This window comes from Oncorhynchus gorbuscha, linkage group LG08, assembly GCF_021184085.1.
Source record: "Oncorhynchus gorbuscha isolate QuinsamMale2020 ecotype Even-year linkage group LG08, OgorEven_v1.0, whole genome shotgun sequence".
In the NCBI taxonomy this organism is placed as follows: Eukaryota; Metazoa; Chordata; class Actinopteri; order Salmoniformes; family Salmonidae; genus Oncorhynchus; species Oncorhynchus gorbuscha.
This window is the reverse complement of record NC_060180.1, coordinates 13,744,797-13,766,827: the sequence shown is the minus strand read 5'-3', so window position 1 is coordinate 13,766,827 and position 22,031 is coordinate 13,744,797. Positions and strand designations below refer to the sequence as shown.

Here is a 22,031-nt window from a genome sequence, read left to right as displayed (position 1 = left end):
CTAAGCCTCATGATCAGTTCATACTGTAATGCAATATATCTAAGATGATAGGACACTCGGCTGTCCAGTATATGTATGCACTACTGCGAAGAAACAAATCCTCTTTGACACAGATAACTTTCAAGGTCATGTTGCCATAGAGACCACCCAATTCACTGGTAAAGCCATGTGTAAATTCATTTACGCATCAATCCTGTTACACACTACGTATATTTTCTTAGATGAGAAATAATTGGACGGAATGATATGACCCTGAACTACTTGCGTTATAATAAACGATGTATGAAAAAAAAATGAACCCCTGTGCATAGTACTCAGTGTTAGTCACTTGGCCTAAGGGGTGTACACCCACTCACTCCCACCCCAGCACACACACCTTCATGTGACAGATGGTGGCCTTTAGCTGTGCTGATCACATCTCAAATATTAACTCAACACATACATTATCACACACCCATTATTCAACATGTACATGAATACACACCCACTATTCAACATATACATTAACATACACCAATTATTCAACATATACATTATCATACACCCATTATTCAACATATACATTAACCTACACCCATTATTCCAAATATACATTATCATACACCCATTATTCAACATATACATTAACGTACACACATTATTCAACATATACATTATTCCATGTATAGACACATTTCTAGAAATGTGGGCATAATCAGAATGTAGACAAGATCAGGACAAAGCACTGATGTTAGCACAAGCTATAAACAGGGCGTAAGTGTGTCTGTTGTCATACACTAATCTATTATGGTAATCTGGTAAAAATGGATGTTCCATAATGTGGGTTGGTGATGAAATAAGCACAGTGTTTGTGTGTGGAAAGTAGCACATATCACACCTTTTTACAGTAGTTATTGTAATGTAAACATACTGTATGTCAAAGCTTTCTCTGTAAAGGGGAGCACGTCGATGTCAAAATGACCATTCTTGGAACAGATTCTGATTGTATTTTGTCAATCAATTGAGACAATCAATTTTGTTTTGTCAATCAACACAGACCATCCCCATGGCATGTGGCAGTCACAGTGAGTCTACACCTAAACTCACAGTTCAATAAGCCCATCACTGAGAGTGGCTTCAGGACCAAATAACAGTCAGCCCAGAATTTATCCTTGCCTGTACTATCTGTTGACACCTGTGACAGTAAATAGAGCTCTCTACGTGTGTGCCTGTTCTGATCCTGGAGCAGCAGAGGTGCTACAATATGTTTGATGGCTTTGCCAACTCTCCTCCTCCACATAGTCTTCAAATATTCACCACGCATTTTCAACAGTTTCAAAATTTTAGAGAGCCAGGAAACCATGGCAACTAGGGGTGTGTTTATCCCCTATCAGATTCATAGGGAGGTTGTTAATTCAGTGTCTATTAACGTCATAGCCTACTCACGTCTGCTGTTGTATGATGTTGCGTGTATGTCGGTGCTTGCGTGTGTGTGTGTGTGTGTGTGTGTGTGTGTGTGTGTGTGTGTGTGTGTGTGTGTGTGTGTGTGCGTGCGTGCGTGCGTGTGTGTGTGTGTGTGTGTGTGTGTGTGTGTGTGTGTACGTGTACGTGTGTGCGTGTGTGTGTATTGTGGAGGGGGGGTTGCTGCAGGCTAAATGTGTATCTATGAGTCAAACTCATCATTGTCCCAAAACATCAACAATGCAAATGACAGCAAACCAAAATGTCATTTGTGACAGGATGACTTAGTCATGGTAAATATTATGAATCCAATGTCTCTGTGACATACTATATGCTCCCTTTTAACATAATGGAACAGATGTATGCTTCAGTTGGTCACATATGAATCCAATGTCTCTGTGACATACTATATGCTCCCTTTTAACATAATGGAACAGATGTATGCTTCAGTTGGTCACATGTAAGTAATATAAATCACTATCCAGTAAATGTTCTTCTGAGTTCGTGGTGAGCTGCAGTTGCAAGAAACAGTTCAAGTTGTGGAGACACCAAGACTGATCAACAGTACATTTGGATATTGTTCAGTCATGTACAGGTAATGGGAATGATTGAAACAAAAAAGGTGCATTCAGTGGGTGTCCTTTTCGAGTCCAGTTGAGGCGTCCAATTGAGATGATAATCCGGTCACACATTTCAATGACTAGAATCCGTATCTGAAAGTGTTACTTCCTCCATCTGTACAGCATATCTTCATTATTTTCATTCCAGATTAGGAGAGAAATGTGGCCAGTAGACCAGTGGAACTGGGTGAGGAGCCTTTGTACTGTAGTTCACAAGAAGAGATGATGTCTCCTATTTGTCAGATGCAATGTCACGCTGCCCCCGTTTCCCATCCCCACACATACACACACAACACGTGTCCAATTCTCACTCCATGCCTCCCCTCTTCCAGTGTCTGCCACCCCCAGCTCCATACTCCCTCACAGCTGGGTGATAGCGTGAGAGGGAGAAGGTTTGTCAGGAACAGGGTCTCTCCCACTAATTATCGCAGAGCGTATCTAGCTGAGTGCAGACTTCATGCACAGACTGGATCACTGAAGTCGTCAATTCATAGGTTAGTAACAGCTCTGCTATTGAGCTCTATCTCAATGGAAAGGAAAGGGGGATACCTGGTCATTTGTACAACTGAATACATTCAAATGAAATGTGTATTCTGCATTTAACCCAAACCCACATAGTATTACACTGTTTTCTTACCCTATGCCTTCAAATCGGGCAAAAAAAGGTTAAAATGACATCATAAAGTCTTAATTCCAAACATTTGTGCCTGCTGGGTTGGTTGTTTATAATGGAAAATAGAGATTGAATCAGTCTTTGTGGTGGCTCTTTCTTTCTCTGCAGACCCATCCTCTATCTTTGAATCCAATTTTGAAATAAATGAAATTTTATTAGACACATGCAGCTGAACAGGTGTGCAGTTAAATGCTTACTTACGAGCCCCTAACCAACAGTGCAGTTTAAAACAAATATGGATAAGAATAAGAGATAAAAGTAACAAATAATTAAAGAGCAGCAGTAAAAAAATAACAATAAATACAGGGGGGTGCCGGATAGTTGAGGCAGTCTGTACATGTAGGTAGAGTTATGGTGTATCTGTATGTAAAACAGCTTCTATCTCAAGGCCATCAGATTGTTAAACAGCCATCACTAGCACAGAGAGACGGCTGCCTACCTAGACTTGATATCATTGGCCACTTTAATAAATGGAACACTAGTCACTTTTATAACGCCACTTTAAGAATATTTACATATCTCGCATTACTTATCTCATATGTATATACTGTATACTGTATCCTTCACTATCTATTCTTTACGATCTATTGCATCTCAGTCGTTTTGTCACTGCTCATGCATATATTTTACATTTATATATTCTCATCCCATTCTTTTACTACAGTAGATTGTGTGTATTAGGTTTTGTTGTGGACTTGGTTAGATATTAGGTTTTGTTGTGGAATTGTTAGATATTACCTGTTAGATACTGCTGCACTGTCGGATCTAGAAGCATAAGCATTTCACTACACTCACAATAACATCTGCTAACCATGTGTATGTGACCAATACAATTTGATTTGATTTGATTTATTTCAAGTTTTTCTTCCCCATTGTAACGATTCCTCATTCAACAACACAGATAAAACCTTAATCTTACAGTAAAACATTTGACATCTATCTTTCCAAATATATTTTTGTATCTACAGTATGACTATAGTAGTAGAGCCTGGTAAACTGGTAAACTGATTGATAGATTATCCCAGGTCTTGACAATGTCCCTGAGTTTCCTTTCCATGTTGACCTTAAGTGGGGAGAACACAGGTATATTGATAGCTCGGGCTCCTCAGAATGTCCCCATTCTTGGCCAGTCTGTTCACAGCTGAAGTATATCCTAATGAAATTAGTTAATGGATTCTCCTAAGCCAGGGGTTTTCGTTAGTCGAAACAATGATTGTATGGTCCTAAGCCAGTGGTTTTTGTTAGTCCAAACAATTATTGTATGGATCAGCTTTACTGAGGTACTGCTTTGTCCTACTGATTGGAGAGGAAACCTTCTTATTGGGTGCTCTCTGTCATATATCTGACTGACTGTGGCCCCTTAAAATGGACTTTTTCCTCCTAAGATTTCTTTAGCAGGGCTGTTGACTTGGACGAAGGATTGTAGATGACCTGGACCACAGTCAGTCAGATATATGACAGAGAGCTATATTCATCCTATAAGACAACATCCTGTTCATGTCATCATTTCATTAAGAGATGCTCCAATATTCCACATAATCCCATCAAAGTGTGATCTGTAAAAGATATTACAGCAGTGAAAGGTTCCATCTCCCAGTCTCCACCTTTGTTCCTGTTCAATCTCAGGCAGATGAAAAAGGTGATAGACCACACTGTTTCAGTTTGAATCTCAAAGCACATAAAAAGCTAAATGAACAAAAAACACATTTAAATTGAGAGGGTAGAGATAGAGATTGAATGTCTCGATTTGGTTTAGGATGAAAGGCTGGGAGTTGAGGCAGTTTGGTCATTTATATTACACAACCTCCACCTCTACAGCTACAACAGCTGAGAGGGGTGAAAATACCTTTCTGAACCTCTGGCTTAACATAGTGGTGGTGGGGATGTGTTACATCTGGTGGTGGTGGGGATGTGTTACATCTGGTGGTGGTGGGGATGTGTTACATCTGGTGGTGGTGGGGATGTGTTACATCTGGTGGTGGTGGGGATGTGTTACATCTGTGGTGGTGGGGGGGATGTGTTACATCTGGTGGTGGTGGGGATGTGTTACATCTGGTGGTGGTGGGGATGTGTTACATCTGGTGGTGGTGGGGATGTGTTACATCTGGTGGTGGTGGGGACGTGTTACATCTAGTGGTGGTGGGGACGTGTTACATCTAGTGGTGGTGGGGACGTGTTACATCTGGTGGTGGTGGGGATGTGTTACATCTGGTGGTGGTGGGGATGTGTTACATCTGGTGGTGGTGGGGATGTGTTACATCTGGTGGTGGTGGGGATGTGTTACATCTGGTGGTGGTGGGGATGTGTTACATCTGGTGGTGGTGGGGATGTGTTACATCTGGTGGTGGTGGGGATGTGTTACATCTGGTGGTGGTGGGGACGTGTTACATCTAGTGGTGGTGGGGACGTGTTACATCTAGTGGTGGTGGGGACGTGTTACATCTGGTGGTGGTGGGGATGTGTTACATCTGGTGGTGGTGGGGACGTGTTACATCTGGTGGTGGGGACGTGTTACATCTAGTGGTGGTGGGGACGTGTTATCTGTGGTGGTGGGGACACATCTGGTGGTGGTGGGGACGTGTTACATCTGGTGGTGGTGGGGACGTGTTACATCTGGTGGTGGTGGGGACGTGTTACATCTGGTGGTGGTGGGGACGTGTTACATCTGGTGGTGGTGGGGACGTGTTACATCTGGTGGTGGTGGGGACGTGTTACATCTGGTGGTGGTGGGGATGTGTTACATTTTTCCCACTGGGAAAAAACTGTTTGAATCAACTTTGCTTCCACGACATTTCAACAACAACAAAACTAATGTGACGACGTTGAATCAATGTGGAAAACTGATCGTATTTGCAAAAAGTGCATCTAAATCTTAAAGGGGGGTGAGAGGGATTACTTAGGATAGGATAAGATAAGTAATCCCTCTCACCCCCCCTTAAGATTTAGATGCACTATTGTAAAGTGACTGTTCCACTGGATGTCATAAGGTGAATGCACCAATTTGTAAGTCGCTCTGGATAAGAGCGTCTGCTAAATGACTTAAATGTAAATGTCTTAAATGTAAGTAATCAACATAAATGAATTTAGTATCCCCCCAAACTTTTAACCTAAATCCAATGACACAGTGACATTTTTTTGTTGATTTCACAATGAAGTCACATTAGTTCAAAACTCCACCAGATGTGAATCAAAACTACATTACATTACATTTACATTTAAGTCATTTAGCAGACGCTCTTATCCAGTGCGACTTACAAATTGGTGCATTCACCTTATGACATCCAGTGGAACAGTCACTTTACAACAGTGCATCTAAATCTTAAAGGGGGGGGGGTGAGAGGGATTACTTATCCTATCCTAGGTATTCCTTAAAGAGGTGGGGTTTCAGGTGTCTCCGGAAGGTGGTGATTGACTCCGCTGTCCTGGCGTCGTGAGGGAGTTTGTTCCACCATTGGGGGGCCAGAGCAGCGAACAGTTTTGACTGGGCTGAGCGGGAGCTGTACTTCCTCAGTGGTAGGGAGGCGAGCAGGCCAGAGGTGGATGAACGCAGTGCCCTTGTTTGGGTGTAGGGCCTGATCAGAGCCTGGAGGTACTGAGGTGCCGTTCCCCTCACAGCTCCGTAGGCAAGCACCATGGTCTTGTAGCGGATGCGAGCTTCAACTGGAAGCCAGTGGAGAGAACGGAGGAGCGGGGTGACGTGAGAGAACTTGGGAAGGTTGAACACCAGACGGGCTGCGGCGTTCTGGATGAGTTGAAGGGGTTTAATGGCACAGGCAGGGAGCCCAGCCAACAGCGAGTTGCAGTAATCCAGACGGGAGATGACAAGTGCCTGGATTAGGACCTGCGCCGCTTCCTGTGTGAGGCAGGGTCGTACTCTGCGGATGTTGTAGAGCATGAACCTACAGGAACGGGCCACCGCCTTGATGTTGGTTGAGAACGACAGGGTGTTGTCCAGGATCACGCCAAGGTTCTTAGCACTCTGGGAGGAGGACACAATGGAGTTGTCAACCGTGATGGCGAGATCATGGAACGGGCAGTCCTTCCCCGGGAGGAAGAGCAGCTCCGTCTTGCCGAGGTTCAGCTTGAGGTGGTGATCCGTCATCCACACTGATATGTCTGCCAGACATGCAGAGATGCGATTCGCCACCTGGTCATCAGAAGGGGGAAAGGAGAAGATTAATTGTGTGTCGTCTGCATAGCAATGATAGGAGAGACCATGTGAGGTTATGACAGAGCCAAGTGACTTGGTGTATAGCGAGAATAGGAGAGGGCCTAGAACAGAGCCCTGGGGGACACCAGTGGTGAGAGCGCGTGGTGAGGAAACAGATTCTCGCCACACCACCTGGTAGGAGCGACCTGTCAGGTAGGACGCAATCCAAGCGTGGGCCGCGCCGGAGATGCCCAACTCGGAGAGGGTGGAGAGGAGGATCTGATGGTTCACAGTATCGAAGGCAGCCGATAGATCTAGAAGGATGAGAGCAGAGGAGAGAGAGTTAACTTTAGCAGTGCGGAGCGCCTCCGTGATACAGAGGAGAGCAGTCTCAGTTGAATGACTAGTCTTGAAACCTGACTGATTTGGATCAAGAAGGTCATTCAGAGAGAGATAGCGGGAGAGCTGGCCAAGGACGGCACGTTCAAGAGTTTTGGAGAGAAAAGAAAGAAGGGATACTGGTCTGTAATTGTTGACATCGGAGGGATCGAGTGTAGGTTTTTTCAGAAGGGGTGCAACTCTCGCTCTCTTGAAGACGGAAGGGACGTAGCCAGCGGTCAGGGATGAGTTGATGAGCGAGGTGAGGTAAGGGAGAAGGTCTCCGGAAATGGTCTGGAGAAGAGAGGAGGGGATAGGGTCAAGCGGGCAGGTTGTTGGGTGGCCGGCCGTCACAAGACGCGAGATTTCATCTGGAGAGAGAGGGGAGAAAGAGGTCAGATCACAGGGTAGGGCAGTGTGAGCAGAACCAACGGTGTCGTTTGACTTAGCAAACGAGGATCGGATGTCGTCGACCTTCTTTTCAAAATGGTTGACGAAGTCATCTGCAGAGAGGGAGGAGGGGGAGGAGGATTCAGGAGGGAGGAGAAGGTGGCAAAGAGCTTCCTAGGGTTAGAGGCAGATGCTTGGAATTTAGAGTGGTAGAAAGTGGCTTTAGCAGCAGAGACAGAGGAGGAAAATGTAGAGAGGAGGGAGTGAAAGGATGCCAGGTCTGCAGGGAGGCGAGTTTTCCTCCATTTCCGCTCGGCTGCCCGGAGCCCTGTTCTGTGAGCTCGCAATGAGTCATCGAGCCACGGAGCGGGAGGGGAGGACCGAGCCGGCCTGGAGGATAGGGGACATAGAGAGTCAAAGGATGCAGAGAGGGAGGAGAGGAGGGTTGAGGAGGCAGAATCAGGAGATAGGTTGGAGAAGGTTTGAGCAGAGGGAAGAGATGATAGGATGGAAGAGGAGAGAGTAGCGGGGGAGAGAGAGCGAAGGTTGGGACGGCGCGATACCATCCGAGTAGGGGCAGTGTGGGAGGTGTTGGATGAGAGCGAGAGGGAAAAGGATATAAGGTAGTGGTCGGAGACTTGGAGGGGAGTTGCAATGAGGTTAGAGGAAGAACAGCATCTAGTAAAGATGAGGTCGAGCGTATTGCCTGCCTTGTGAGTAGGGGGTGAAAGGTGAGAGGGTGAGGTCAAAAGAGGAGAGGAGTGGAAAGAAGGAGGCAGAGAGGAATGAGTCAAAGGTAGACGTGGGGAGGTTAAAGTCGCCCAGAACTGTGAGAGGTGAGCCGTCCTCAGGAAAGGAGCTTATCAAGGCATCAAGCTCATTGATGAACTCTCCGAGGGAACCTGGAGGGCGATAAATGATAAGGATGTTAAGCTTGAAAGGGCTGGTAACTGTGACAGCATGGAATTCAAAGGAGGTGATAGACAGATGGGTAAGGGGAGAAAGAGAGAATGACCACTTGGGAGAGATGAGGATCCCGGTGCCACCACCCCGCTGACCAGAAGCTCTCGGGGTGTGCGAGAACACGTGGGCGGACGAAGAGAGAGCAGTAGGAGTAGCAGTGTTGTCTGTGGTGATCCATGTTTCCATCAGTGCCAAGAAGTCGAGGGACTGGAGGGAGGCATAGGCTGAGATGAACTCTGCCTTGTTGGCCGCAGATCGGCAGTTCCAGAGGCTACCGGAGACCTGGAACTCCACGTGGGACGTGCGCGCCGGGACCACCAGATTAGGGTGGCCGCGGCCACGCGGTGTGGAGCGTTTGTATGGTCTGTGCAGAGAGGAGAGAACAGGGATAGACAGACACATAGTTGACAGGCTACAGAAGAGGCTACGCTAATGCAAAGGAGATTGGAATGACAAGACATTGAAATGAAGTCTGTGCCCAGTGGGCTATAGAATGACCTGAACTGATGTGATGAGTGACATATGTATTTTTCTTGTATAATTTATATTCCCTATTATTTCATCTAGAACATTATGAGTATGAAGAGAAAGAACTATAGGCTTAAGAAACACACCAATATGATATGGTCTTTTATTTACAGGTTGCACTTTTTATCCCTTTCGTAATGTTTACTTTAGTGTAAGTGCTGATGTTCTATTCCATCTTAAAAGTAGCAGAGTGCACGTATCTCTGCCATGTTTAGTCTGTTTTCATCTTTTACTCTGTGTATTTGGATCAACAGACTTGTTGGCATGGATGGTACTTTACAGAAGAGTTGAAGGTAATCAGATTTAGTCTTGACAGAAAAAAAAGCAAACACCCTTTAAAAGCAGTTGCTTGCTGAAAGTTGATTGAATTGCTGTCGATTAATTATTCAATGCATTTCTATGGGCTATAGTAGGAAAGGTACCTACAGGGCTCCTAACATTCCAAATCAAATAGCAAAATGATCCATGGTATGACCATCTTAAAACAATTCCATATTAGCTACGTAGAACACTCCAAGTTAATGGATTTCAGTGCAGTACGAGTGTGTGTTTTCATGCAGGTCTACATGGAGTCATTGATGAATGGAAGTAGCAGCCTGGATATGCCCCTGGTATACTAGCCGGTGGTAATAAACATGGCCAACATGCTAAATGGAGAGTGAAGGCCATACATTATCAGAGATAGTACTTTATCTGAGAGACAGACACCCTTATATCAGACTAAATGGACCTTATTAGAGTTAAATGTACGTGTTAATCATTTAGCAGATGCTGTTACCCAGAGCGACTTACATGAGCAATTAGGGTTAAGTGCCTTGCTCAAGGGCACATGTCAGTAACATTGCATTAAACTACATGCACTCCTGACTGCATGTCTGTTTATCCCATGTGTAACTCTGTGTTGTTGTTTTTGTCACACTGCTTTGCTTTATCTTGGCCAGGTCGCAGTTGTAAATGAGAACTTGTTCTCAACTGGCCTACCTGGTTAAATAAAGGTGAAATATATATATATTTTAATGAGCCCATCCTCCTATAGCTCCTCCCACCAGCCTCCACTATAAAATAAAAAATGAAATAAGAACAAGGCACAGTCATAACCGATGGTATGAATTTGAATTTCATTAAAGAGGATCCTCAAAATATCAGGTACGACTTTCCTTAGAGTAGCAGAGGTGATTCAGTGAACTGTGCTCATCTAATGAGAAACCTGCGACCTGAAAACTCCTGTTACCTCAGTGGGCAGTCTTCAGTTATACAAACCTTATTGATCACATGAGAACACCAAACAGTCGGCAACACATACTTCTAACATCCCTTCTCTCAATATAATCATAATTCCTTCCTGACAATGTCAGAGTCCAGACAACAAACAGACCACGTTTTAAAACAAACCTTTAGGGGCAAAAATACAATTATCAGAAGATAATTTATATGCATGCATATCCAGATTATAAATTCCTTCCCTTCCTCTGTTATTCTAGTTCATGATTAATGAATAAACAGATGGTTGAAAATTCAAACTGCATAAATCACATACTCATTAACAGCTAGGGGAGCATCTTCAGCTGCTGGTGCAGTTAGTCAACACAATATGGCCACTTACAAACTGTCATTAAGAACACCTAAGTCTTCATTACAAATACAGTGTTTTTATCACTACGTGGTGCTCTGAAATAAAGGTTTAGATCAAAATCAATTAATTCCGCATTGCTATGGAAATGACAGGTTTCTGGCTACTCCTTGACATGTTTGTCTACTCTGTATCGTAATTACAAAGAAAGGACGAAGAAATGGGGCGGCAGGGTACCCTACTGATTAGAGCGTTGGACTAGCAGCCGAAAGGTTGCTCATTCAAATCCCCAAGCTGACAAGGTACATATCTGTCGTTCTGCCTCTGAACAGGCAGTTAACCCACTGTTCCTAGGTTGTCATTGAAAATAAAAATGCGTTCTTAACTGACTTGCCTAGTTAAATAAAGGTAAAAAAAATAAACAAATCTTGGGTCTATTTTTAAATGCAGAATATGATAGGATTCCCTCCTCCAGAATTTCTTGTTGGTTGTTTAATTCAGGGGGAATTACTCAGCATTGGCTCTGACTCACCCATTTAAAGCAGGAATACTATGTTTTGCTTCTTGGTGCAGCAAATGTCACTACAAGTTACTGTGAAAAGTAACATTTCCCATCTGTCAGTATGTTTGTGTGGGTGATAGAGTTTTGAATAATGTGTGTCTCAAGGCAAAAAGATATCAGAACAACTTTCTGCAATGTTTATTTTATGTTGCTTGCTTTTGTGCATCTTTGCATGCATTCTTGTGTTTGTGTGTGTGTGTGTGTGTGTGTGTGTGTGTGTGTGTGTGTGTGTGTGTGTGTGTGTGTGTGTGTGTGTGTGTGTGTGTGTGTGTGTGTGTGTGTGTGTGTGTGTGTGTGTGTGTGTGTGTGTGTGCGTGCGTGCGGGTACATACTGTAATAGGGTAGAGAACCTATGGAAAAACCCACAGAGAAAAACCCAGACTCAGGCACACACGTACCCACAGATACTCACTGAAAAGTTGAAGGTCCCTCAGTTTTTATTCAATCGGTGAAGGAAGAAAGAGAACCAAGCAACAACAAAACCATTTCCGGGTTGTAAAATACTGAGTAAACAGACTGAATCTCATCACTATATTCCCCCGTTGTGATATTATTATGCTTTGTCTATCTGGTGGTGTCCCAAAATAATACTATTGAAAGGTGAAAACAGGTTGGACCACTTCACTCCTTAATTGTTTTTAAAGGGCAACTTGAGTTAAGTTCTCCCATCTTTTATTGCTTTGAAACCTGAACAATGTGCAGCTCAGGGAAGGCATTGTGATAGTGAAAGGTTATGGCAGCCTTACTGAGAGGAGTTGAAATGATGATGACTCACAGAGAGCAGCCACTAGGTTATCGACAACAGCTGAAGAAGACCAAACCACCCCAGGCAGAATACCTGAAAACACACACAAGCTAATGTCAGCATTGTTGTTTTAAAGGAGTGTCTGCATACTGGAAAACTTGCTATCTATGTGATTTATCTAACAAAATCAGAATCTTAAATGGCTAAATGGCTTGGCTCTTGTGTCATTTTAATTGGGAGTCTGAAGGAATGTTGAGGGATTGAAACAATGTGGCTGAGAATGACCAATAAGATCTGTGATTGTCTGGATGGGTTGTGTTGAGGTCTTTCAATTATTATATATATTTTTTTATCTCCCACAGGTAGAATACAGTATTTATTTTCTGAGTTCAGGAATAACATAAAAAATGTACAAATCTATCTAGACCATATGGGTGTGACGTACTGGGTGTAGTGGGAGAGAAGTCAGGCGCAGGAAGCAGAGAGTTCAGGGTGGTGCTATATTTAATGCACAAAACAACGAACATAAGCCAACCCCACGAAAACACAGGGCGCACAACAAAACAAATATCCCAAACACGGGGACTTAAACTGTCCAGCAAAACCCACGAAATGGGAAACACGGAACCCACAGACGTGCACACAAGTTACACAAAACAATCCCGCACAAAGAGCAGGCGGGCCTACTGGTAAATAAAGCCCGACTAATCAGCCTAAAACACAAACAGGTGAAACCAATAAACAGCAAGGGGAAAAAGGATCAGTGGCAGCTAGTAGGCCGGTGACGACGACCGCTGAGTGCCACCCGAACAGGAAGGGTGACAATGGGACATAACTCAATTTAGTTGATACTGTAGCTGCATTGTTCTAATATCTTACCAGTGACGCTGGCCAACATGCGTGTTTTAATGAGCCTCACACAGCTCTTTTGTATATGCTAACCTGTGATGAGCTTTAGCCTCATTGTACTGTCAGCTGACATTATATGGCTTGTGAACTGTTGCCTGGTTAGCAAAACTCCTTGCTCTGGTCAAACGCTAAGCCACATCCACGGACACGTACATTTTTCTCCGCAATGAGTCTGGACCTGAGTAGGTACGTCCCCGACGGTTTCTAGAACGTAAACACATTCCAACCATTCTGATTGGTTACAGAAACCTTAGATTGGGCCAGAACCAGAACACACATGGGTAAAGCGTCATTTAGAAAATGATTGTTTAGAGATGATCCAATCGCTGATTACCTTGTTTTTTACGACACCCCTAATTTTGACGTCACCACAAACGACTTCAACGATGGCAGACTCAGACTGAAGAATGTACTGTAGCGAACATAGAGCAGTGGAAGAATTCAGTTTGAGTGTCAGGCAAGGTGGACTGTGCCACAATGTTATCATTGTCCACCATTCATTGTCCACGATAAGCAACCCTGACTCTATAAACATAAGACTAACGCTTGTGGGGAACATATACAAGATAGAACCAAAAGATCTTCTGAGCAGCCTTATGTACTTGCCATACGTGATGCCTGTTCTTATCCTGTCTGCGCTAACTTTTACTTCCCCTAATGAGGCTAGGCCTTCCCACGGGGTGGGGGTGTGTGAAGTCGGCCGCCTCACTCGCCTGTTCTCCTTCGCTCCTCCACTTGTTATCTCTCTATCTACCTACGCTCTGTAATTTAGTCACAGGGCAGGTATTCACCGTGGCTGGTGCAGGTTTGTTTCCATCTCAAGCCCACTCCGTGACTCTTAAAGGGTTGAGGAGGCAGGTACTTTGCTAATACTTTCAATGAACTGCCTATCTGTACTGAATTCATGTGAATGTATTTATATAACCCTTTATAACCCTAAAGTAAATTTCAAGACTTCACACAGATATTCATATCAGCTCATAGTTTCATATAGCATTCCTTTTCAAAGCCATAAAGTATGGGCTGTTATTAATATAGGTTTCATAATAGGTATAGTTGTCATAGTTGTAGTCCGCTATAAGCATTGAAAACTAATTCCTCCTAATAATGGCTCCCATTAAGAATCTATTAGATAGTTCACAGAAAGTGTGATCAGAACTTTTTGGGGAACCTTTCTCTCAGATCCATTGTGTTAACAATGAATACTGACAGGTGAAGAACTTGCTGTCTAAAAATGAAGCAGATGATTTTACAGTGACCTTTTCAATTGTCAACGCTCCAGTGAAGTTGTATCATCATGATTCATGACATACAGATGTAGGATCTTAATTTGAGCCAGTTTGCTACATCATGAAGCAACAAAAAATGTGAATTATTATGTGGATTATAATGAATGGACAATTTTTGCAGGGGTTGATAAAAAATTTTGTTACGGCAAATCAAGTCTGAAATTTTAAAGTGGAAATAATAAACTTTAGAACCTTTTTCAAACTTTGAATACACAACAAGTTAGCATTTCCTGTAGTGCAGGAAAATTCTCTGCAACAATAGAGTGATCAAATTAAGATCCTACATCTATATGAAACATCTCCATAGAGATAATGGAAGGGAAATAACTCCACAGAGCCCCACAGTGGAGGTATCATAATAACCATATACCCTAGCAGGCAAACAGGGAAAGGTTCATTTTTCCCATAGGGAATTTTGAGAAACAATTCAAATAAGAGCTGTGTTTCATGTAGGCTTGCCCTGGCATGACTTTTTGATAATTATGTAAATCTCTCTCGGACAAGGGGAATTTTATGAATATATTCAGCTCTATTTACTCTGAGATTCGAAAATGCTGATTAGCATCATAGTAGACATCATACCAGACTACAAATCCCAGCAAGCTCCTGCCCGTCATCTCTAACTGACACCTTTGCTAACAGGTATTGTTTCAATTTAAAACTTGTATAAGACTGTTCACAGAATTGTCAATGTAAATAAATGTAGCCAATTTGTTCATTACTGTATTTAGCTAACATTAGATAGTTAATCCAGAGATTCCTACCTTTGCCTCTGTTTGGCAGTCTCGTCCAGATCATTATGGCATTTGTAGTTCTTTATGACAGCCACATTAGCAGCTAATTAGCATTTCATTTTCAAGGGGTGAATACAGGCGGATATATTGATACAATTCACCTTGTCCTAGAGGGATTTACATGGTTATCAAAACGTCATGCCAGGGTAAGCCTACACGAAACAGCCCTTATCCCCTCTGGGTAAAATTAATGGTGGAAAAACAATTGGAACCAGTTCCTTGTTTGATTGCAAGGTTCTATGGGTATTATGACTCATACTGTGGTACTCTATTTGAAGTTCACTTTCATTTCTGTGTTAGTTCAGACCGTTTTGTGAGGTGGTGATGGTAAGGGCAATGGGCTGTCATTACCCATCATCCTTTGGCTCTGTCACAGCTGCCTGCTCACTGTAGTGCTTCTAGAGATATGCCTCCCCTTTCCCCTTTCCTCTGTTCTCTTTCCTCTTTTTCCACTTATTTCCTCACAACCCTGCAATTATCATGGCCCTTAACTGTCAACCTGTTTCTGTTGTGAAATCCCAGGGTAAGAGAATGTAGCTGCGCTGTCATCATTTCTGCAGGGTAGAGGTGGGTGTAACGTATTTTAAACTATTATTCCTCAAACAAATTATCCTTCCTACATTGTCTTTTACTTCTGACTGTGAGTGTAGTATTACCATGTAAAGAGTTGTCCTTTGAGATATTATGTTGTTGAACATTCAAAGTAGGACACAATTGGGTCAAGTTCAATTGTCTGTACGCCATAACGAGTTTTGAACGGTACCCTCATACCTTTAACATGCCATATAATACCACATCACCATCCTGGATATTGAATGTGGCTGGATGTCTGGAGGACATCTTTATGATATCCATACTACTAGACGGCCAACATTTTGATTATCGAGCTAGCAGATTGTGAGGGTCTGTCTTGTTATAGCAATGAAATGCACACATACGTCAGCTCTCAAACCATATCCTTGTCAGTTAATCAAAGACAAGACTAGTAGTTGTCACTACTTCTTCACCAGTAATATGTATTGCTACAATAAAAAAAGAGTCTCCTTAGCTTATTTCGTATGACTGCAATAGCCATGAGTTGACTATCATGTCACAATAGCTAATAAGAACTACTGGACAGTATGATACCTCCAAAGGCATTATGCATACAACCAAATCACTTGAGTGAAGCATTTTCCCTTTTGAAATGCACAGCATTTATTTCAATAAAGTCACAAATGTATTTAGCAAAACTGAACACTGCTTTGACTGCTTTTAACAAAAATAAATATACATTTTCATCTGTCTAGGGCATCAAACACTCAAAGGAAATGAAAGTAATACACTTTACCTTGGTTGCCAACATCACCAAAATTCATTAACTTTACAACTGAAAATGTAATCTACAGACCGCTCAGGTGACTCCTCTATAGATGAAGTGGTAATACTGTGGGTGTTAGTAATGCAGAGCAAAAATAGAATGTTTAAAAATGTATTATACAGTATGGATATAATGGCTATACTATCACATTCAAATACAAAATTATCCAGTTTTATGCATGATATGATAATACAATTTAATAATATTCAAGAAACAGTTTGATAATGCCACATCATCAGCTTACCATACTCTACAATCATACAGATGTAGGGTCTTAAATCTGAGCCAGTTTGTTACAGCAGGATAATAATCCTGCAGCAACAGGAAATGTTAAATATGACGTGGATTATAATTAATGGCCATTTTTTGTATGGGTTGATACATTTTTTGTTACGGCAAATCAATTCTGAAATTTTGGTGGAAATTACAAGTTTGCATTTCCTGCCCGTGCAGGAACATTCTCAGCAACAAAACAGTGATCAAATTAAGACCCTACATCTGTACACAACTTTGTCGCTGAGTCACTGTATACACTTTTGCAGCTATATCGCACAAGGTATCATACCAACAAAAAATGATCTCAAATGCTTTATATTCCCATAGTTATCCATCCAGATGTTACTACACTTAGGTGATAGTGATACAGAGACATGTTATCCCTTTTACAGTGACATAATCACGCGTTTGAAAGGCACTCAATTGTGTAGAATTTTGCCCATGCAGCTACATCATCTTAGCTATGTGAGTCATAGTCAGGGCATGCTACCTTGCACACAAACTCATTGGGCCCAGGAACAGTGAATCCTGGCGATGTTGCTACACTAATGAGCAGCAACATATGTCAAAATCTAATTTATTTTATCTGAAGTCATACATGCTACAACAAGAAATCACTCCATCAAAACCACTCGGTTGGAATGAAACCATTTTAAACGAATTGACATACTTTAATGAATGAGTGACTCACTGGCTTAGCAACAGTAATTTGTGACCCACATGACTCTCCGTCATATCTTCCCAATTAAGGGCGTCATGTTTTCTCACTCATGTCACACAACGAGAAAGAGAGCAACAGTTAACCCTGCTCAAAACTGCGGAAGTACGAAATCGATACAAAGCAACTCAAAGCAATCTCTTCTCAGGTTTTTTTCAACTCTCTCCACTCTCCAACCATGGCTCACTACTTAGGTACAGTTTAAGTCGGAAGTTTACATACACCTTAGCCAAGTACATTTAAACTCAGTTTTTCACAATTCCTGACATTTAATCCTACTAGGATCAATCCTAAAGTCCCTGTTTTAGGTCAGTTAGGATCACCACTTTATTTTAAGAATGTGAAACGTCAGAATAATAGTAGAGGGAATTATTTATTTCAGCTTTTATTTATTTCATCACATTCCCAGTGGGTCAGAAGTTTACATACACTCAATTAGTATTTGGTAGCATTACCTTTAAATTGTTTCACTTGGGTCAAATGTTTCAGGTAGACTTCCACAAGCTTCCCACAATAAGTTGGGTGAATTGTGGCCCATTCCTCCTGACAGAGCTGGTGTAACTGAGTCAGGTTTGTAAGGCAGTTCAGTTCTGCCCACACAATTTTCTATAGGACTGATGTCAAGGCTTTGTGATGGCCACTCCAATACCTTGACTTTGTTATCTTTAAGAGATTTTGCCACAACTTTGCAAGTATGCTTGGGGTCATGAATGTGGTAACTTCAGGCATTTGGAAATTGCTCCCAAGAATGAACCAGCCTTGTGGAGGTCTACAATATTTTTTCTGAGGTCTTGGCTCATTTCTTTTGATTTTCCCATCATGTCAAGCAAAGAGGCACTGAGTTTAAGGTAGTCCTTGAAATACATCCACAGGTACACCTCCAATTGACTCAAATGGTGTCAATTAGCCTATCATCAGCTTCTAAAGCCATGACATCATTTTCTGGAATTTTCCAAGCTGTTTAAAGGCACAGTCAACTTAGTGTATGTAAACTTCTGACCCACTGGAATTGTGATACAGCAAATAATGACTGAAATAATCTGTCTGTAAACAATTGTTGGAAAAATGACTTGTGTCATGCACAAAGTAGATTTCCTAACATACTTGCCAAAACAATAGTTTGTTAACAAGAAATTTGTGGAGTGGTTGAAAAATGAGTTTTAATGACTCCAACCTAAGTGTATGTAAACTTTCCGACTTCAACTGTATGTAAGTACCTCAATGTCTCCATCTTGCCATAGTCAATGGGTGGGTTTGAAGTTGTTGGTGTCGTTGACCCTTCCGTTCTCCACCATGCGGGCGGAGGAGTTAAAGGAACTTCTCTTCAGGATCTTGTTGGTCAGGTCGCTGCATGTCTTCCTGTACTGGTTCCGGAGCAGTGAGTAGACAAAGGGGTCGCAGGCTGCCTTGCTGTAGGCCAAACACTTAGACAAGACACCCCAGTGAGGGTTTATCTGTCCTAGCGTGAAGAGCTCGAAGATTCTGACACAACAAGCACAGAGAGATAAGTTATATTATGAACAGTGGATAGCTGTTTCATAGACCAGTGAAAAAACAACACAGATGTCAAAAAAACCTAATGTCCTGTGGAAACTCTTTAATAAGCTCTCAGAAATGTCAACATTTTGCTTCAAAATGCCATGGCTCTGAGTCGATCGTGAATGTTAGGGGATGTGGAGTTGCTCTTGTTTGTCTCACTGTCCTTACCAGGTAAGTGTATGGAGGCGTTTCACAAGGACAAGGCTCATTCTCAGAATGACGAGCTCAGGTCACTGGTCTTGTGATTTACAGCCGCTATCAAACTCACAATGGGGATCTCACTATAATTATAACCCCTGATGTGATCTCCATCTTCGCGGTTATGTTCTATCCCCTTCTGAAGGGTTGCAGCTGCACTTCTACAATAGGCAGCAGGTGTAATGAGAAGTATCATCAGGGTCTCTCACTCACTCATAATGACACGTCCACCCATGTTAACTCTCTTACAGATGATCTTTCTCTTACACTCTTTCTCCCTTTCCTGGGATTTCATCCTAAAACTCATGAAGAAAAAGGGTGACAACATAATCACCCTCAAGCTGATTGGTTAGGGATTTAGATATGGATTGATAGAACATAATAAGATGGGGTTGTAGAAATTGACTATGGTCCATGTTGCAAAGTAATTTTTTCTACCCAAAGCACAAGCCATTTGCACAGGAAGTAGACAAGTTTCGTTGGTCTCAGATGGGGAACTGATGTCACCACAGTTCGCAGCAGCCAATCCCACAATATAACACCATCCCACATGCACAGGGGTGTTGAGGATAGATTTGAACCCCTGCTCACCTCGTGATGACGTAAGGGGCGAAGCACACCACAAACGTTCCAATGAATGTGATGATCTTCTTGGTGGCTCTCTGCCTCCGCTGTCTCTGCTCATCCAGGCACCGCTGGCGCACACTGCCAAATGACAGAGGGGACCGTTATCAACCCAGGGGATGACCCAGGAGCACAGCCTCAAAACATGGCCTCTCGAGTGGAATGAAGGGTGATTGAGAAAACAGCATGCTTCTATGGACAGTATCAGAGCACAGCCTCAGGTCAATGCCAATGGATTGTTCAAGATATCGAAACTGTAACACATCCATTATGTAAATCAAGTCCAATTCCAGGTCAATACTTATTGTTTAATTGATCGCTAATCACAAGGAATTGACCCCGGCCTCTGAGAAAGAAGAAAGACAGACAACAGGGAAAGTGACACTGAGAGGGCATCAATCTACCTATTTGAGGCTAGTTTAACTATTTGAGTTTTGTAATGTGGAAATAATTGAAAAGGGATAATCAAATGAAGTCAACAATACAGGTCCAATGCAGTCGTTTTTATCACAATATCAAATAATTTCTGGGTGACAATTAAGTACCTTAATGTGATTGTTTTCAATGTACATGGTCAAATAGAAACAACAAATAGCTTATTAACAAAGAGCAATTTCTCAAACAAGAATTTAGCTAGGACAGTCTGGGAGTGGTCAGAGTTGGGAGGGGGAGGCAGGCCAAAACTCCATCCCACCATGACAGGCTGAGATTTCAGGCGCCTTTTCAAACAGTACATTTTCACAGTATTATTCAAGTTTTATAATGGTCACAATTTATAATGGTTTTGATCTGTATGTGAAGAGCTCTTGGTTTGGAATATATTTGTGTCATTTTAGTTTTGATAAAGGGCGCTGAGATCTGAGACCGTAACATTGGACCAAAACGGTGGTGCTGAAATCAATCCTAAATCCACTGAAGTCGCATTGGTAATTTTGCAATTACAATTCGTGGGATAATCTGAAAAAAATGTCAAAGCAAATGACTCAGACTAGGCTCAACGGCTTACCTCGGGTGAATATCCACAAGCAGCAATAAGGTCTGCATAGTGATCACGTCGATGCGTTTACAGTGAAACCGCGCAACTTTCAGAACTTTCAGGTACGTTACACACAACACGATTAAGGTCAAGAGAAACGTGAGAGAGTGTAACACCAAAGTGTAGATGATGAACTGCGTCCGGGAGACGCTTGCTCTCGCATTGCAGAGCGTACATGATGCGTAAAGGTGATGGTACCCAACCCAGGAAGAGCAAGTGGCCACCGTGGAGAACGAGAGCGAGTGCATCCACGTGTATCCAAGCCCTATCACTGCGTCCCGGTGTCGTATTCTGGAGTGGTAGCTCAGCGGAAAAACTACTGCCACCCATCGATCGATGCTCAAAGCCCCCATACTGAGCATTGAGTTGGTGGTGAGAAAAGTGTCCAGGAAACCCACAGTTTGACAGAACCCGCTGCCTCCAGTGTTTCCTTTGTTGATAAGTCCGACCAGAGTTAGAGGCATATTGGACACGGTAAGCAACAGGTTGCAGACGGTTAGGTTGAGGATAAACAACCCGGGCACCTGCTTTCGAATCTCCTGGTTGTACAAAAAGCAGATCAGTACCACCACGTTGGACAGAAACGAGACGGCGATGATCACTACTACAAACACAGAGACAGCCATGTCCGCAATGTGCATTGTGCGTGTGTCCCGCTCAAATATCCGCACTTTTGACAATTGTATCCACCGTCCAGCTTCTGAAACAAATTACATATAGCATCCTGCTGCAACTACGATGTCCAACAAGCAAACATCCGACACAGTTGCACGGTTATTCTTCGTTGTCCTTCTCGTGCCTCCATGTAACGATACAGCCGGCTCACTATGGAGAGTCGCAAGAAGGGACATCCAAGTATCCTCGATGTGCTGAACCAAATTTCACCAGGAACGGATGATTACAAATACACACACCCCTGCACGTGTGGCTGCACTAAGTTTCTAACTATTTATTTCTTGCCACTGCTCGCACAACATCCCCGTATTGCGCAATTGCGTATTGTACTGGTGGACAGCTTCGCAAACGCCGAGCGCAGTCTCTCGGATGGTCTGTCTCTGGCGATGCTTATGTCGTATATGTCACACCTCACCCACACCCATATGCTACACACTCCATCGCCTCCCCAAAGCAACCAAAAATGTATTTTTCTTCAATATCATGCGGTAAGTGTTAACTCATGCAACTGACATCGTGCTCGACCCTACAATTCGATAAACAACATACAACAAATGTATCTATGTGTTATCTCTAGCTGATGTAAGTCCCATA

The 22,031-nt window shown here is 42.8% G+C and overlaps 1 protein-coding gene across 1 annotated transcript; it reads right to left on the bottom strand.

Annotated features, from left to right (window-relative positions):
* Positions 1 to 18,477: 18,477 nt before the first annotated feature.
* Positions 18,478 to 21,794, bottom strand: LOC124040752 (G-protein coupled receptor 26-like). Its single transcript, XM_046357841.1, has 3 exons — positions 20,733 to 21,794; positions 19,694 to 19,807; positions 18,478 to 18,847 (listed from the first exon to the last, which is right to left on the bottom strand). The coding sequence occupies exons 1-3, from the start codon at positions 21,401 to 21,403 to the stop codon at positions 18,607 to 18,609; spliced, it is 1,026 nt and encodes a 341-aa protein (XP_046213797.1). The 5' UTR covers positions 21,404 to 21,794; the 3' UTR covers positions 18,478 to 18,606.
* Between the last annotated feature and the right edge of the window lie 237 nt (positions 21,795 to 22,031).

Bases quoted from the DNA above. Each gene is read 5' to 3' on its own strand.
- LOC124040752 (XM_046357841.1), bottom strand. From the start codon at position 21,403: ATGCACATTGCGGACATGGCTGTCTCTGTGTTTGTAGTAGTGATCATC. The intron at 19,808-20,732 runs GTAAGCCGTTGA...GTCATTTGGCAG, and splicing joins CTTGTGGATATTCACCCGAG to TGTGCGCCAGCGGTGCCTGG. The intron at 18,848-19,693 runs GTGAGCAGGGGT...TTGTTGTGTCAG, and splicing joins GCCCCTTACGTCATCACGAG to AATCTTCGAGCTCTTCACGC.